Genomic DNA, 14,460 nt, shown 5'->3' with positions numbered 1-14,460 from the left:
AATATTTCGTTCCCTCGATTTGCTAAAACATGTGCTCGATTTACTATTTTGTTCCCTCGATTTTCTAAATCATGTGCGCGATTTACTATTTTGTTCCCTCGATTTGCTAAATTGTGTGCGCAAATTACTGTTTCGTTCCCTCGATTTTCTAAAACGTGCGCAACTTAATATTTCGTTCCCTCGATTTGCTAAAACATGTGCTCGATTTACTATTTCGTTCCCTCGATTTTCTGAATCATGTGCGCGATTTACTATTTTGTTCCCTCGATTTGCTAAATCATGTGCGCAAATTACTGTTTCGTTCCCTCGATTTTCTAAATCATGTGTGCGATTTACTATTTGTTCCCTCGATTTGCTAAATTGTGTGCGCAAATTACTGTTTCGTTCCCTCGATTTTCTAAATCATGTGCGCGATTTACTATTTTGTTCCCTCGATTTGCTAAATTGTGTGTGCAAATTACTGTTTCGTTCCCTCGATTTTTTAAATCATGTGCGCAACTTAATATTTAGTTCCCTCGATTTTCTAAATCATGTGCGCGATTTACTATTTTGTTCCCTCGATTTGCTAAATTGTGTGTGCAAATTACTGTTTCGTTCCCTCGATTTTTAAATCATGTGCGCAACTTAATATTTCGTTCCCTCGATTTTCTAAATCATGTGCGCGATTTACTATTTTGTTCCCTCGATTTGCTAAATTGTGTGTGCAAATTACTGTTTCGTTCCCTCGATTTTTTAAATCATGTGCGCAACTTAATATTTCGTTCCCTCGATTTTCTAAATCATGTGCGCGATTTACTATTTTGTTCCCTCGATTTGCTAAATTGTGTGCGCAAATTACTGTTTCGTTCCCTCGATTTTCTAAATCATGTGCGCAACTTAATATTTCGTTCCCTCGATTTTCTAAATCATGTGCACGATTTACTATTTCGTTCCCTCGATTTGCTAAATTGTGTGCGCAAATTACTGTTTCGTTCCCTCGATTTTCTGAATCATGCGCACAATTTACTATTTCGTTCCCTTGATTTGCTAAAACGTGCGCAACTTAATATTTCGTTCCCTCGATTTTCTAAATCATGTGCGCGATTTACTATTTTGTTCCCTCGATTTGCTAAATTGTGTGCGCAACTTAATATTTCGTTCCCTCGATTTGCTGAATCTTGTGCGCGATTTACTATTTTTGTTCCCTCGATTTTCTGAATCATGCGCACAATTTACTATTTCGTTCCCTCGATTTGCTAAATCGTGTACGCAACTTAATATTTCGTTCCCTCGATTTGCTAAATCGTGTACGCGACTTAATATTTCGTTCCCTCGATTTGCTAAATTGTGTGCGCAAATTACTGTTTCGTTCCCTCGATTTTCTAAATCATGTGCGCGATTTACTATTTTGTTCCCTCGATTTGCTAAATTGTGTGCGCAAATTACTGTTTCGTTCCCTCGATTTGCTGAATCTTGTGCACGATTTACTATTTTTGTTCCCTCGATATGCTGAATCTTGTGCGCGATTTACTATTTTTGTTCCCTCGATATGCTGAATCTTGTGCGCGATTTACTATTTCGTTCCCTCGATTTGCTAAAACATGTGCGCAACTTAATATTTCGTTCCCTCGAGTTGCTAAATCGTGTACGCAACTTAATATTTCGTTCCCTCGAGTTGCTAAATCGTGTACGCAACTTAATATTTCGTTCCCTCGATTTGCTAAATCGTGTACGCGACTTAATATTTCGTTCCCTCGATTTGCTAAATTGTGTGCGCAATTACTGTTTCGTTCCCTCGATTTTCTAAATCATGTGCGCGATTTACTATTTTGTTCCCTCGATTTGCTAAATTGTGTGCGCAAATTACTGTTTCGTTCCCTCGATTTTCTAAATCATGTGCGCGATTTACTATTTTGTTCCCTCGATTTGCTAAATTGTGTGCGCAAATTACTGTTTCGTTCCCTCGATTTGCTGAATCTTGTGCGCGATTTACTATTTTTGTTCCCTCGATATGCTGAATCTTGTGCGCGATTTACTATTTTTGTTCCCTCGATATGCTGAATCGTGCGCACAATTTACTATTTCGTTCCCTCGATTTGCTAAAACATGTGCGCAACTTAATATTTCGTTCCCTCGATTTGTTGAATCTTGTGCGCGATTTACTATTTTTGTTCCCTCGATATGCTGAATCATGCGCACAATTTACTATTTCGTTCCCTCGATTTGCTAAAACATGTGCGCAACTTAATATTTCGTTCCCTCGAGTTGCTAAATCGTGTACGCAACTTAATATTTCGTTCCCTCGATTTGCTAAATCGTGTACGCAACTTAATATTTCGTTCCCTCGATTTGCTAAATTGTGCGCGCAAATTACTGTTTCGTTCCCTCGATTTTCTGAATCATGCGCACAATTTACTATTTCGTTCCCTCGATTTGCTAAAACGTGCGCAACTTAATATTTCGTTCCCTCGATTTTCTAAATCATGTGCGCGATTTACTATTTTGTTCCCTCGATTTGCTAAATTGTGTGCGCAACTTAATATTTCGTTCCCTCGATTTGCTGAATCTTGTGCGCGATTTACTATTTTTGTTCCCTCGATTTTCTGAATCATGTGCACAATTTACTATTTCGTTCCCTCGATTTGCTAAATCGTGTACGCAACTTAATATTTCGTTCCCTCGAGTTGCTAAATCGTGTACGCAACTTAATATTTCGTTCCCTCGATTTGCTAAATCGTGTACGCGACTTAATATTTCGTTCCCTCGATTTGCTAAATTGTGTGCGCAAATTACTGTTTCGTTCCCTCGATTTTCTAAATCATGTGCGCGATTTACTATTTTGTTCCCTCGATTTGCTAAATTGTGTGCGCAAATTACTGTTTCGTTCCCTCGATTTGCTGAATCTTGTGCACGATTTACTATTTTTGTTCCCTCGATATGCTGAATCTTGTGCGCGATTTACTATTTTGTTCCCTCGATATGCTGAATCTTGTGCGCGATTTACTATTTCGTTCCCTCGATTGCTAAAACATGTGCGCAACTTAATATTTCGTTCCCTCGAGTTGCTAAATCGTGTACGCAACTTAATATTTCGTTCCCTCGAGTTGCTAAATCGTGTACGCAACTTAATATTTCGTTCCCTCGATTTGCTAAATCGTGTACGCGACTTAATATTTCGTTCCCTCGATTTGCTAAATTGTGTGCGCAAATTACTGTTTCGTTCCCTCGATTTTCTAAATCATGTGCGCGATTTACTATTTTGTTCCCTCGATTTGCTAAATTGTGTGCGCAAATTACTGTTTCGTTCCCTCGATTTTCTAAATCATGTGCGCGATTTACTATTTTGTTCCCTCGATTTGCTAAATTGTGTGCGCAAATTACTGTTTCGTTCCCTCGATTTGCTGAATCTTGTGCGCGATTTACTATTTTTGTTCCCTCGATATGCTGAATCTTGTGCGCGATTTACTATTTTTGTTCCCTCGATATGCTGAATCGTGCGCACAATTTACTATTTCGTTCCCTCGATTTGCTAAACATGTGCGCAACTTAATATTTCGTTCCCTCGATTTGTTGAATCTTGTGCGCGATTTACTATTTTTGTTCCCTCGATATGCTGAATCATGCGCACAATTTACTATTTCGTTCCCTCGATTTGCTAAAACATGTGCGCAACTTAATATTTCGTTCCCTCGAGTTGCTAAATCGTGTACGCAACTTAATATTTCGTTCCCTCGATTTGCTAAATCGTGTACGCAACTTAATATTTCGTTCCCTCGATTTGCTAAATTGTGCGCGCAAATTACTGTTTCGTTCCCTCGATTTTCTAAATCATGTGCGCGATTTACTATTTTGTTCCCTCGATTTGCTAAATTGTGTGCGCAAATTACTGTTTCGTTCCCTCGATTTTCTAAATCATGTGTGCGATTTACCATTTCGTTCCCTCGATTTGCTAAATTGTGCGCGCAAATTACTGTTTCGTTCCCTCGATTTTCTAAATCATGTGTGCGATTTACCATTTCGTTCCCTCGATTTGCTAAATTGTGTGCGCAAATTACGGTTTCGTTCCCTCAATTTTCTAAATCGTGTGCGTGATTTACTATTTTTTTCCCTCAATTTGCTGAATCTTGTGTGCGATTTACTATTTTTGTTCCCTCGATATGCTGAATCGTGCGCACAATTTACTATTTTTGTTCCTTCGATTTTCTGAATCATGCGCACAATTTACTATTCCGTTCCCTCGATTTGCTAAATCATGTGCGCGACTTACTATTTCATTCCCTCGATTTGCTAAATCATGTGCAATCATGTGTAATTCTTACTATTTTGTTCCCTCGCTTTGATAAATTGTGTGCGCGACTTACTATTTTGTTCCCTCGATCCCTCGATGATCAAAACTTTGCTTTTGTACACAATTATAGTAAAAAGACTTTTACTTGGTAAAAAGGCAGACAACAGAAGTATTGTTTATAACTCACACACACCAGAGACATATTGCTGGATTTGACGTAGGACTCGACTCTTCGTCTGCGCTCACTTCTCTCGTCCTCCTCGATGTCTCTCAGCTTCTTAATGCCTCGCTCCTGCCGGTACGACGGGTAGATGGCAGGACGTCCGAGACTGTCGTACTCTCCGTCTCTCAGCGTGGAGTGATCCTGCAGAGAGAGAGAGTTTATCTGGTGACGCATCACATGCACACGCGTGCGAGACGAGTGTGAAGTCAACTCACCTCCACGGATAAAACACTGTTCTTCATCACACTGTCCATCCGCATCAGTGAACCCTCTTCTGCCTGCAAACCACAGGAAGTGTCACTTTACTTTCAAACACATAAAGAGGAACTTCAGAGCTATATTCAACAGAGCCCTGCACATGACATGCAGGGGAAAATTTACGGGCGATTTACCATTTTGTTCCCTCGATTCCCTAAATCGTGCACGTGACTTACTATTTTGTTCCCTCGATTTATAAATTGTGCACGTGATTTACTATTTCGTTCCCTCGATTTGCTAAATTGTGCGCACTATTATTTCGTTCCCTCGATTTGCTAAAACGTGCACATGATTTACTATTTTGTTACCTCGATTTATAAATTGTGCACGTGATTTACTATTTTGTTCCCTCGATTTGCTAAAACGTTCGCACGATTTACTATTTCGTTCCCTCGATTTATAAATTGTGCGTCGATTTACTATTTTGTTCCTTCGATTTATAAATTGTGCACGCGATTTACTATTTCGTTCCCTTGATTTGCTAAATTGTGCGCACTATTTACTATTTCGTTCCCTCAATTTGCTAAATCGTGCGCACAATTTAATATTTTGTTCCCTCGATTTGCTAAATCATGTGCGTGCGATTTACCATTTCGTTCCCTCAATTTGCTAAATTGTGCACACTTTTTATTAATTTGTTCCCTCGATTTGCTAAAACGTTCGCACGATTTACTATTTCGTTCCCTCGATTTATAAATTGTGCGTCGATTTACTATTTTGTTCCTTCGATTTATAAATTGTGCACGCGATTTACTATTTCGTTCCCTCGATTTGCTAAATTGTGCGCACTATTTATTATTTCGTTCCCTCGATTTGCTAAAATGTGCACATGATTTACTATTTTGTTTCCTCAATTTATAAATTGTGCACGCGATTTACTATTTTGTTCCCTCGATTTGCTAAAACGTGCACATGATTTACTATTTTGTTCCCTCGATTTACTAAAACGTGCCACGATTTACTATTTTGTTCCCTCGATTTGCTAAAACGTGCGCACTATTTATTATTTCGTTCCCTCGATTTGCTAAAATGTGCACATGATTTACTATTTTGTTTCCTCAATTTATAAATTGTGCACGCGATTTACTATTTTGTTCCCTCGATTTGCTAAAACGTGCACATGATTTACTATTTTGTTCCCTCGATTTACTAAAACGTGCCACGATTTACTATTTTGTTCCCTCAATTTGCTAAATTGTGCGCACTATTTATTATTTCGTTCCCTCGATTTGCTAAAATGTGCACATGATTTACTATTTTGCTTCCTCAATTTGCGCATATTTATTATTTCGTTCCCTTGATTTGCTAAATCATGCGCGATTTACTATTTTGTCCCTCGATTTGCTAAATTGTGCGTGCGATTTACCATTTCGTTCCCTCAATTTGCTAAATTGTGCCATTTGCTAAAATTGTTCCGTGCATTTGCTGAATCGTGCGCTGATTTACTATTTTGTTCGATTTGCTAAATCTGCGCGACTTACTATTTCGTTCCCTCGATTTGCTAAAACGTGCCACGATTTACTATTTTGTTCCCTCGATTTGCTAAAACGTGCACATGATTTACTATTTTGTTCCCTCGATTTATAAATTGTGCACGCGATTTACTATTTTGTTCCCTCGATTTGCTAAAACGTGCACATGATTTACTATTTTGTTCCCTCGATTTACTAAAAAGTGCGTGCCACGATTTACTATTTTGTTCCCTCGATTTGCTAAAACGTGCACATGATTTACTATTTTGTTCCCTCGATTTATAAATTGTGCGTGCGATTTACTATTTTGTTCCCTCAATTTATAAATTGTGCGCACTATTTATTATTTCGTTCCCTTGATTTGCTGAATCGTGCGCTGATTTACTATTTCGTTCCCTCAGTTTTCTAAATCGTGCGCACAATTTACTATTTTGTTCCCTCGATTTGCTAAATCATGTGCGTGCGATTTACCATTTCGTTCCCTCAATTTGCTAAATTGTGCACACTTTTTATTAATTCGTTCCCTTGATTTGCTGAATCGTGCGCTGATTTACTATTTTGTTCCCTCGATTTGCTAAAACTTGCGCACAATTTACTATTTTGTTCCCTCGATTTGCTAAATCATGTGCGTTGATTTACCATTTCGTTCCCTCGATTTTTTCGACATTTTCCCTCCACAATTTCATTCTTACTTTTGAGTCATTTTTGTTATTTCTTATTTTTAAATATCATGAAATAAAAATGATACAAAGATTTAAAACAAAAATTAAATCTGCAGAAATTAACAGCAGGACACTAAACACTAATTAATATATAAATACTTTACAAATTTTTTTGCAATAATGAGAATATGAGTATGTTTTCTCAGTTATCATGAAAATAATGTTAAATTTGCAAAACAATCAAACATTATAAATCAATATTATAATGTATATAAAGTGCATCATTAATGGATTAAAAATACTTATATATATATAAAAGGACTTGAGTATTTTTTGCATTATGCTAATATGAAAATAATGTGACAGTATTTCAGAGTTTTGCATGTTTGAGTGAAGCTGCTGTACCGCTGTCCTGGGATCAGAGGTGATGGAGTTGAGTCTCCTCATGGACACCTGCCGCGACAGGCTGATCATCTCCTCCCTGAGACACAAAACAACTTCATGATGCATGACCGTTTATCTCCAGATATTTCCAAGGTCAAAGGTCACAGACTCACGTTCTCGCACTGAGCGCCCTTTTCAGCTTCCTGTTCCTGCGTCTGAGGTGACAGTTGACGAAAAGGATGGTGATCACCACGATGACCACCAAAGCTCCGGCGACAGACGCCCCGATGATGATGAAGAGAGTCTCCGATGGGATCTTGATTGCTTCTGCAACTTCATTAGCATCTTCTAATAACAAACAAAACCAGATATTGCGTTAATTTAAAGAGGATCTATTGTGTCCTTTTTGTCTCTACTAGAACAGGTTGATTATTCTCCTCATCTTCTCCATTGTTGCAGCTCCTCTCTTCCCAGTCTGTCAGTAACGCTCTGTTTAGTTCCTGTCTCTATGAAGCCCCTCCTTCTGAAAAGCACAATGTGCTCTGATTGGTCGGCTAGAGTAGCGTGTTGTGATTGGTCAAGCGTTTTGAGTGTGTTTGGGAAATGGCTTTATCCAATGTACAGATATCTGTTCATGAAATGTATGCTAATTAGTTCATATTTAATTAATGCATATTTAAATCTTGCTTTACTTTAATATACTTTATTTTAATGTACTTTAATTTACTTTAATTTAATTTAATGTACTTTTAATTTACTTAAATTTAATTTAATGTACTTTAATGTACTTTATTTTAATTTAATGTACTTATTAATTTACTTTAATTTAATGTACTTTTATTGAACTTTAATTTAATGTACTTTAATTTAATTTATTTTAATGTACTTTAATTTAATTTATTTTAATGTACTTTAATTTAATTTATTTTAATGTACTTTAATTTTCTTTAATTTACTTTAATTTAATTTACTTTAATTTAATGTACTTTAATGTACTTTACTGTAATTTAATGTACTTTTATTAATTTACTTTAATTTAATGTACTTTAATGTACTTAACTTTAATGTACTTTACTGTAATTTAATGTACTTTTATTAATTTACTTTAATTTAATGTACTTTTATTGAACTTTAATTTAATGTACTTTAATTTAATTTATTTTAATGTACTTTAATTTTCTTTAATTTACTTTAATTTAATTTACTTTAATTTAATGTACTTTAATGTACTTAACTTTAATGTACTTTACTGTAATTTAATGTACTTTTATTAATTTACTTTAATTTAATGTACTTTAATGTACTTAACTTTAATGTACTTTACTGTAATTTAATGTACTTTTATTAATTTACTTTAATTTAATGTACTTTTATTGAACTTTAATTTAATGTACTTTATTGAACTTTAATTTAATGTACTTTAATTTAATTTATTTTAATGTACTTTAATTTAATTTATTTTAATGTACTTTAATTTAATTTATTTAATGTACTTTAATTTAATTTATTTTAATGTACTTTAATTTTCTTTAATTTACTTTAATTTAATTTACTTTAATTTAATGTACTTTAATGTACTTAACTTTAATGTACTTTACTGTAATTTAATGTACTTTTATTAATTTACTTTAATTTAATGTACTTTAATGTACTTAACTTTAATGTACTTTACTGTAATTAATGTACTTTTATTAATTTACTTTAATTTAATGTACTTTTATTGAACTTTAATTTAATGTACTTTAATTTAATTTATTTTAATGTACTTTAATTTTCTTTAATTTACTTTAATTTAATTTACTTTAATTTAATGTACTTTAATTTAATGTACTTTAATTTAATGTACTTTAATTTAATGTACTTTAATGTACTTAACTTTAATGTACTTTACTGTAATTTAATGTACTTTTATTAATTTACTTTAATTTAATTTAATTTAATTTAATGTATTTTAATGTATTTTAATGTAATTTATTTTAATGTACTTTAATTTTCTTTAATTTACTAATTTAATTTACTGTAATTTAATGTACTTTAATGTACTTTATTTTAATGTACTGTAATTTAATGTACTTTTATTTAATTTATTTAAATTTAATTAAATTTAATGTACTTTATTTTACTTTAATTTAATGTACTTATTTAATTTACTTTAATTTATTTTAATGTACTTTAATTTACTGTAATGTAATTTAATGTACTTTTATTTAATTTACTTTAATTTAATGTACTTTTATTGAATGTACTTTAATTTAATGTACTTTTATTGAATGTACTTTAATTTACTGTAATGTAATTTAATGTACTTATTTAATTTACTTTAATTTAATTGTACTTTAATTTACTTTAGTTTAATGTACTTTAATTTACTGTAATGTAATTTAATGTACTTTTATTTAATTTACTTTAATTTAATGTACTTTAATTTAATGTACTTTTATTTAATTTATTTAAATTTAATTAATTTAATGTACTTTATTTTACTTTAATTTAATGTACTTATTTAATTTACTTTAATTTATTTTAATGTACTTTAATTTACTGTAATGTAATTTAATGTACTTTTATTTAATTTACCTTAATTTAATGTACTTTAATGTACTTTATTTTAATGTACTGTAATGTACTTTTATTTAATTTATTTAAATTTAATTAATTTAATGTACTTATTTAATTTACTTTAATTTAATTGTACTTTAATTTACTTTAGTTTAATGTACTTTAATTTACTGTAATGTAATTTAATGTACTTTTATTTAATTTACTTTAATTTAATGTACTTTAATTTAATGTACTGTAATTTAATGTACTTTTATTGAATGTACTTTTATTTGAATGTACTTTAATTTACTGTAATGTAATTTAATGTACTTATTTAATTTACTTTAATTTAATTGTACTTAATTTACTTTAGTTTAATGTACTTTAATTTACTTTAGTTTAATGTACTTTAATTTACTGTAATGTAATTTAATGTACTTTTATTTAATTTACTTTAATTTAATGTACTTTATTTTAATGTACTGTAATTTAATGTACTTTTATTGAATGTACTTTTATTGAATGTACTTTAATTTACTGTAATGTAATTTAATGTACTTATTTAATTTACTTTAATTTAATTGTACTTTAATTTACTTTAGTTTAATGTACTTTAATTTACTTTAGTTTAATGTACTTTAATTTACTGTAATGTAATTTAATGTACTTTTATTTAATTTACTTTAATTTAATGTACTTTAATTTAATGTACTTTTATTTAATTTATTTAAATTTAATTAATTTAATGTACTTTATTTTACTTTAATTTATTTTAATGTACTTTAATTTACTGTAATGTAATTTAATGTACTTTTATTTAATTTACTTTAATTTAATGTACTTTAATGTACTTTATTTTAATGTACTGTAATTTAATGTACTTTTATTTAATTTATTTAAATTTAATTAAATTTAATGTACTTTATTTTACTTTAATTTAATGTACTTATTTAATTTACTTTAATTTATTTTAATGTACTTTAATTTACTGTAATGTAATTTAATGTACTTTTATTTAATGTACTTTAATTTAATGTACTTATTTAATTTAATTTAATTTAATTTAATTTAATTTCCACCACACGAGGGCAGCAGACTCAGGAGAGTCGACATGTCGAGTAAATGAATGTTGAAGGTCCTTCACTGAACGAAGGCGGCGTTTCAATTGTTTTCTGAGTCACTGTTGCTTGTGATTAAGATCTAAATTTACACCCCAGTGTAGACCATCATGAGGAAGTCAAAGACGCTTGGGTTGTGTGGCAATACCAGCGAAAAAAACATCCAGAGAATGACGAGACTGACCACAACATTAAAAACAGAAATGTTTCCACAATCAAACATCCTGCTTGTTATTTTAAACACAATTTCTGCTGATGGTGCCTCTATTTTTACTTCCATTTCCAATGTTCAATCAGAAAATACACTGCACATCATTCTTAAATCAAGATACATTTACTGGAGAAGCAAAATGACTGAAGATATCAAGTCAAGAATGAATCAAAACAAGAACAAATATCAGCCAATGGAGTCAGAAAAATACTCTTGATTTAAAGTGAAAACAAGGTTATTTTTCTGATCGCAGAGCGAGTCTGACCTTATATGGTGATCATTCTGTAATGACCATTAATATGATGCAAGTTCTGTGGGAAACCCATGCGGTTCATGAGGATGATCAAGTCTGTGTCATTTGTTCTGAATGTTTCTTTATTAGATGAAACACCTACTTCTGATCTCCAGTTTAAACTGGGCTTTAGCGGTTCCCACACTGTTTCCTGTCTGGCAGACGTACAGACCCTCGTCCGACACGTTCAGCGGCCGAACGAACAGCAGTCTGTCCCTCTGAACCGACACTCCCTCCGGCAGACGCCCGTCCCTCCTGAAAACAGAGAGGATGAACAGAGTTTATCAAAGCCATACAAACACATGCTGGATACACGCTACTGTTTGTTTTAAAACAGCTGTTTTCTATGTGAATATACAATAAACGGTCATTTATTCCTGAGATCAAAGCATCATTACTCCAGTCTTCAGTGTCACATGATTCTTCAGAAATCATTCTAATTATGCCGCATTCTTAATGAGCATGAGAGCCGATTTTCACTTCCTCCATCAGTGTCTTGTGTTGAATCAGCTGTAGGAGATTTGAAAAGACTCAGCTTCTCAGACAGGTGTGAGATCAGGACACACCCCGATACTGACACACACACACACACACACACACACACACACACACACACACACACACACACACACACACACACACACACACACACACACACAGAGGCGATCTGACGGCTGTAGCAACGCCAAACACCACATTAAAAAGATCTCGGGTTTCGGACCCTCGCTGTAATTATCATCCAAGTATCATGTGACTCCTGCAGCCGGTCGCCAGTTCATTCCTCCTACAGTACCTGAGTGAAAACACCTTTTAGAAAAGCTTCAGAAACTGCAGGCCTGCAAAATATCATGCTTATTTTTGTATTTACTATCTATTTTTGCTATTTTAGTATTAGTATTTATTTTCACTATTTTACTATTTGTAGTATTAGTATTTATTTTAGTATTTATTATTTATTTTGACTATTTTACTATTTGTAGTATTAGTATTTATTTTAGTATTTATTATTTATTTTGACTATTTTACTATTTGTAGTTTTAGTATTTATTTTAGTATTTAGTATTTATTTAGACTGTTACTATTTGTAGTATTAGTATTTATTGTAGTGTTTAGTATTTATTTTGACTTTTACTATTTGTAGTTTTAGTATTTTAGTATTTATTTAGACTGTTACTATTTGTAGTATTAGTATTTATTGTAGTGTTTAGTATTTATTTAGACTATTTTACTATCTGTAGTATTAGTATTTATTTTAGTATTTATTATTTATTTTGACTATTTTACTATTTGTAGTTTTAGTATTTTAGTATTTAGTATTTATTTAGACTGTTACTATTTGTAGTATTAGTATTTATTGTAGTGTTTAGTATTTATTTTGACTATTTTACTATTTGTAGTTTTAGTATTTTAGTATTTATTTAGACTGTTACTATTTGTAGTATTAGTATTTATTGTAGTGTTTAGTATTTATTTTGACTATTTTACTATTTGTAGTATTAGTATTTTAGTATTTATTTAGACTGTTACTATTTGTAGTATTAGTATTTATTGTAGTGTTTAGTATTTATTTGGACTGTTTTACTATTTGTAGTATTAGTATTTATTTTAGTATTTATTTAGACTATTTTACTATTTGTAGTATTAGTATTTATTTTAGTATTTAGTATTTATTTAGCCTATTTTACTATTTGTAGTATTAGTATTTATTTTGAGTATTTTACTAGTTGTAGTTTTAGTATTTTAGTATTTAGTATATATTTAGACTATTTTACCATTTTTAGTATTAGTATTTTTAATTATTTAGTATTTATTTTGAATATATTACTGTTTGTAGTATTAGTATTTATTTTGACTATTTTACTATTTGTAGTTTTAGTATTTTAGTATTTATTTTGACTATTTTACTATTTTTACTATTAGTATTTTTGTATCATTTAGTATTTATTTGGACTATTTTACTATTTGTAGTATTAGTATAGCCTCCTGGAAGTGAATCACAGCGGATCAGATCAGAGGTTGAGCTGCTGATGTTCGTGAGTCGTTTGCATCAGGCGGTCAGTGATCGTCAGTAACCGCAGGACTGTTTATCAGTCTGTTACGCTGCTGTCTGTCTGTCTGTCCCTTCATCCACTGCACTTATTCAAACTCAGGAGCACCGAAGGAAACTAGTGACATGGCAAAATCCCAAAGGATTCCCAAAAAGTCCTTACAAAAACAGGAGTTTTCCACCCCCCACTCTCTTTGTGTTTCTCATTATGTTCTCTTCCTTTCTCTCTGTTTAACACACAATCACAAAGGGTCTGAACTGCAGCAGCGATGCATATTCACATGCTCCTTTCAGGATAAAATAAAAGCTTGAGTGTCACGTTGCAAGCTGAGAGTAAGGAGAGTTTCATGCACGGGACAGTGAAGAAAGAGAGAAAGAGCAGGATGCTGAATGATGAGGGTGGGGTGTGTGTATCGAGACACACGCTGAGCCCTAAATAACCTCCTGTCCTGTAATGACTGTTTTAACGGCGCAGAAACACAGGCTGTGGACCGGATTAAAGATGCAGCGCATCAACTGCAATTAACGGCGTTTGATGCATCGTCATGCTTCTCCAGACACAAGCGATTCCTCAAACCACGTGTGCTGTTGAGAGTCTGATCAGACGCACGATGACATGGTCACATGGTGCGGAGGTCATATAAATACTTATAACCTGTAATACACTGCAAAAAACATTTAGTAGAAGTAAAAGAAGCATCAAAACAAAGTGAGAGTTATGCTTAAAACAAGAAAAATTAACTTCATCCAAAGGGAAAACAAGATTATTTTTCTGATCCCACTGCCAGATATTTTTCTTGTTTTCAGCATAAACTCACTTAATATTGATAAACTTTTCTAATACAAAATACTAAAATAGCAATAAAATACTACAATAAATATTAAATACTAGTACCAAAATCATAAAATAGTACAAATGACAAAATACTAATACTAAAAAGCAAAAAAAAAAAATACTAATACTAAAATAGCAACAAAAAACTAA

The 14,460-nt window shown here is 31.9% G+C and overlaps 1 protein-coding gene across 2 annotated transcripts in view; it reads right to left on the bottom strand.

The window, feature by feature from the left end:
• nectin4b (nectin cell adhesion molecule 4b) overlaps positions 1-14,460 on the bottom strand; it is a 30,175-nt gene that overhangs the window by 6,843 nt on the left and 8,872 nt on the right. The window contains exons 6-10 of one of the 2 annotated variants that reach the window (XM_048164076.1): positions 11,532-11,683; positions 7,440-7,614; positions 7,288-7,363; positions 4,706-4,768; positions 4,455-4,631 (exon numbers count right to left, since the gene is read on the bottom strand). In XM_048164076.1, the coding sequence (XP_048020033.1) occupies positions 4,455-4,631; positions 4,706-4,768; positions 7,288-7,363; positions 7,440-7,614; positions 11,532-11,683 (643 nt within the window). The remainder of the gene's footprint in view (positions 1-4,454; positions 4,632-4,705; positions 4,769-7,287; positions 7,364-7,439; positions 7,615-11,531; positions 11,684-14,460) is intronic. The other variant, XM_048164078.1, reaches the window with a different exon arrangement.

The sequence above is a fragment of the Megalobrama amblycephala genome, linkage group LG17 (assembly GCF_018812025.1).
Source record: "Megalobrama amblycephala isolate DHTTF-2021 linkage group LG17, ASM1881202v1, whole genome shotgun sequence".
Classification (NCBI taxonomy): Eukaryota; Metazoa; Chordata; class Actinopteri; order Cypriniformes; family Xenocyprididae; genus Megalobrama; species Megalobrama amblycephala.
Note: the sequence above shows the minus strand (reverse complement) of the source record. Positions and strands in the feature narration are given on the sequence as shown.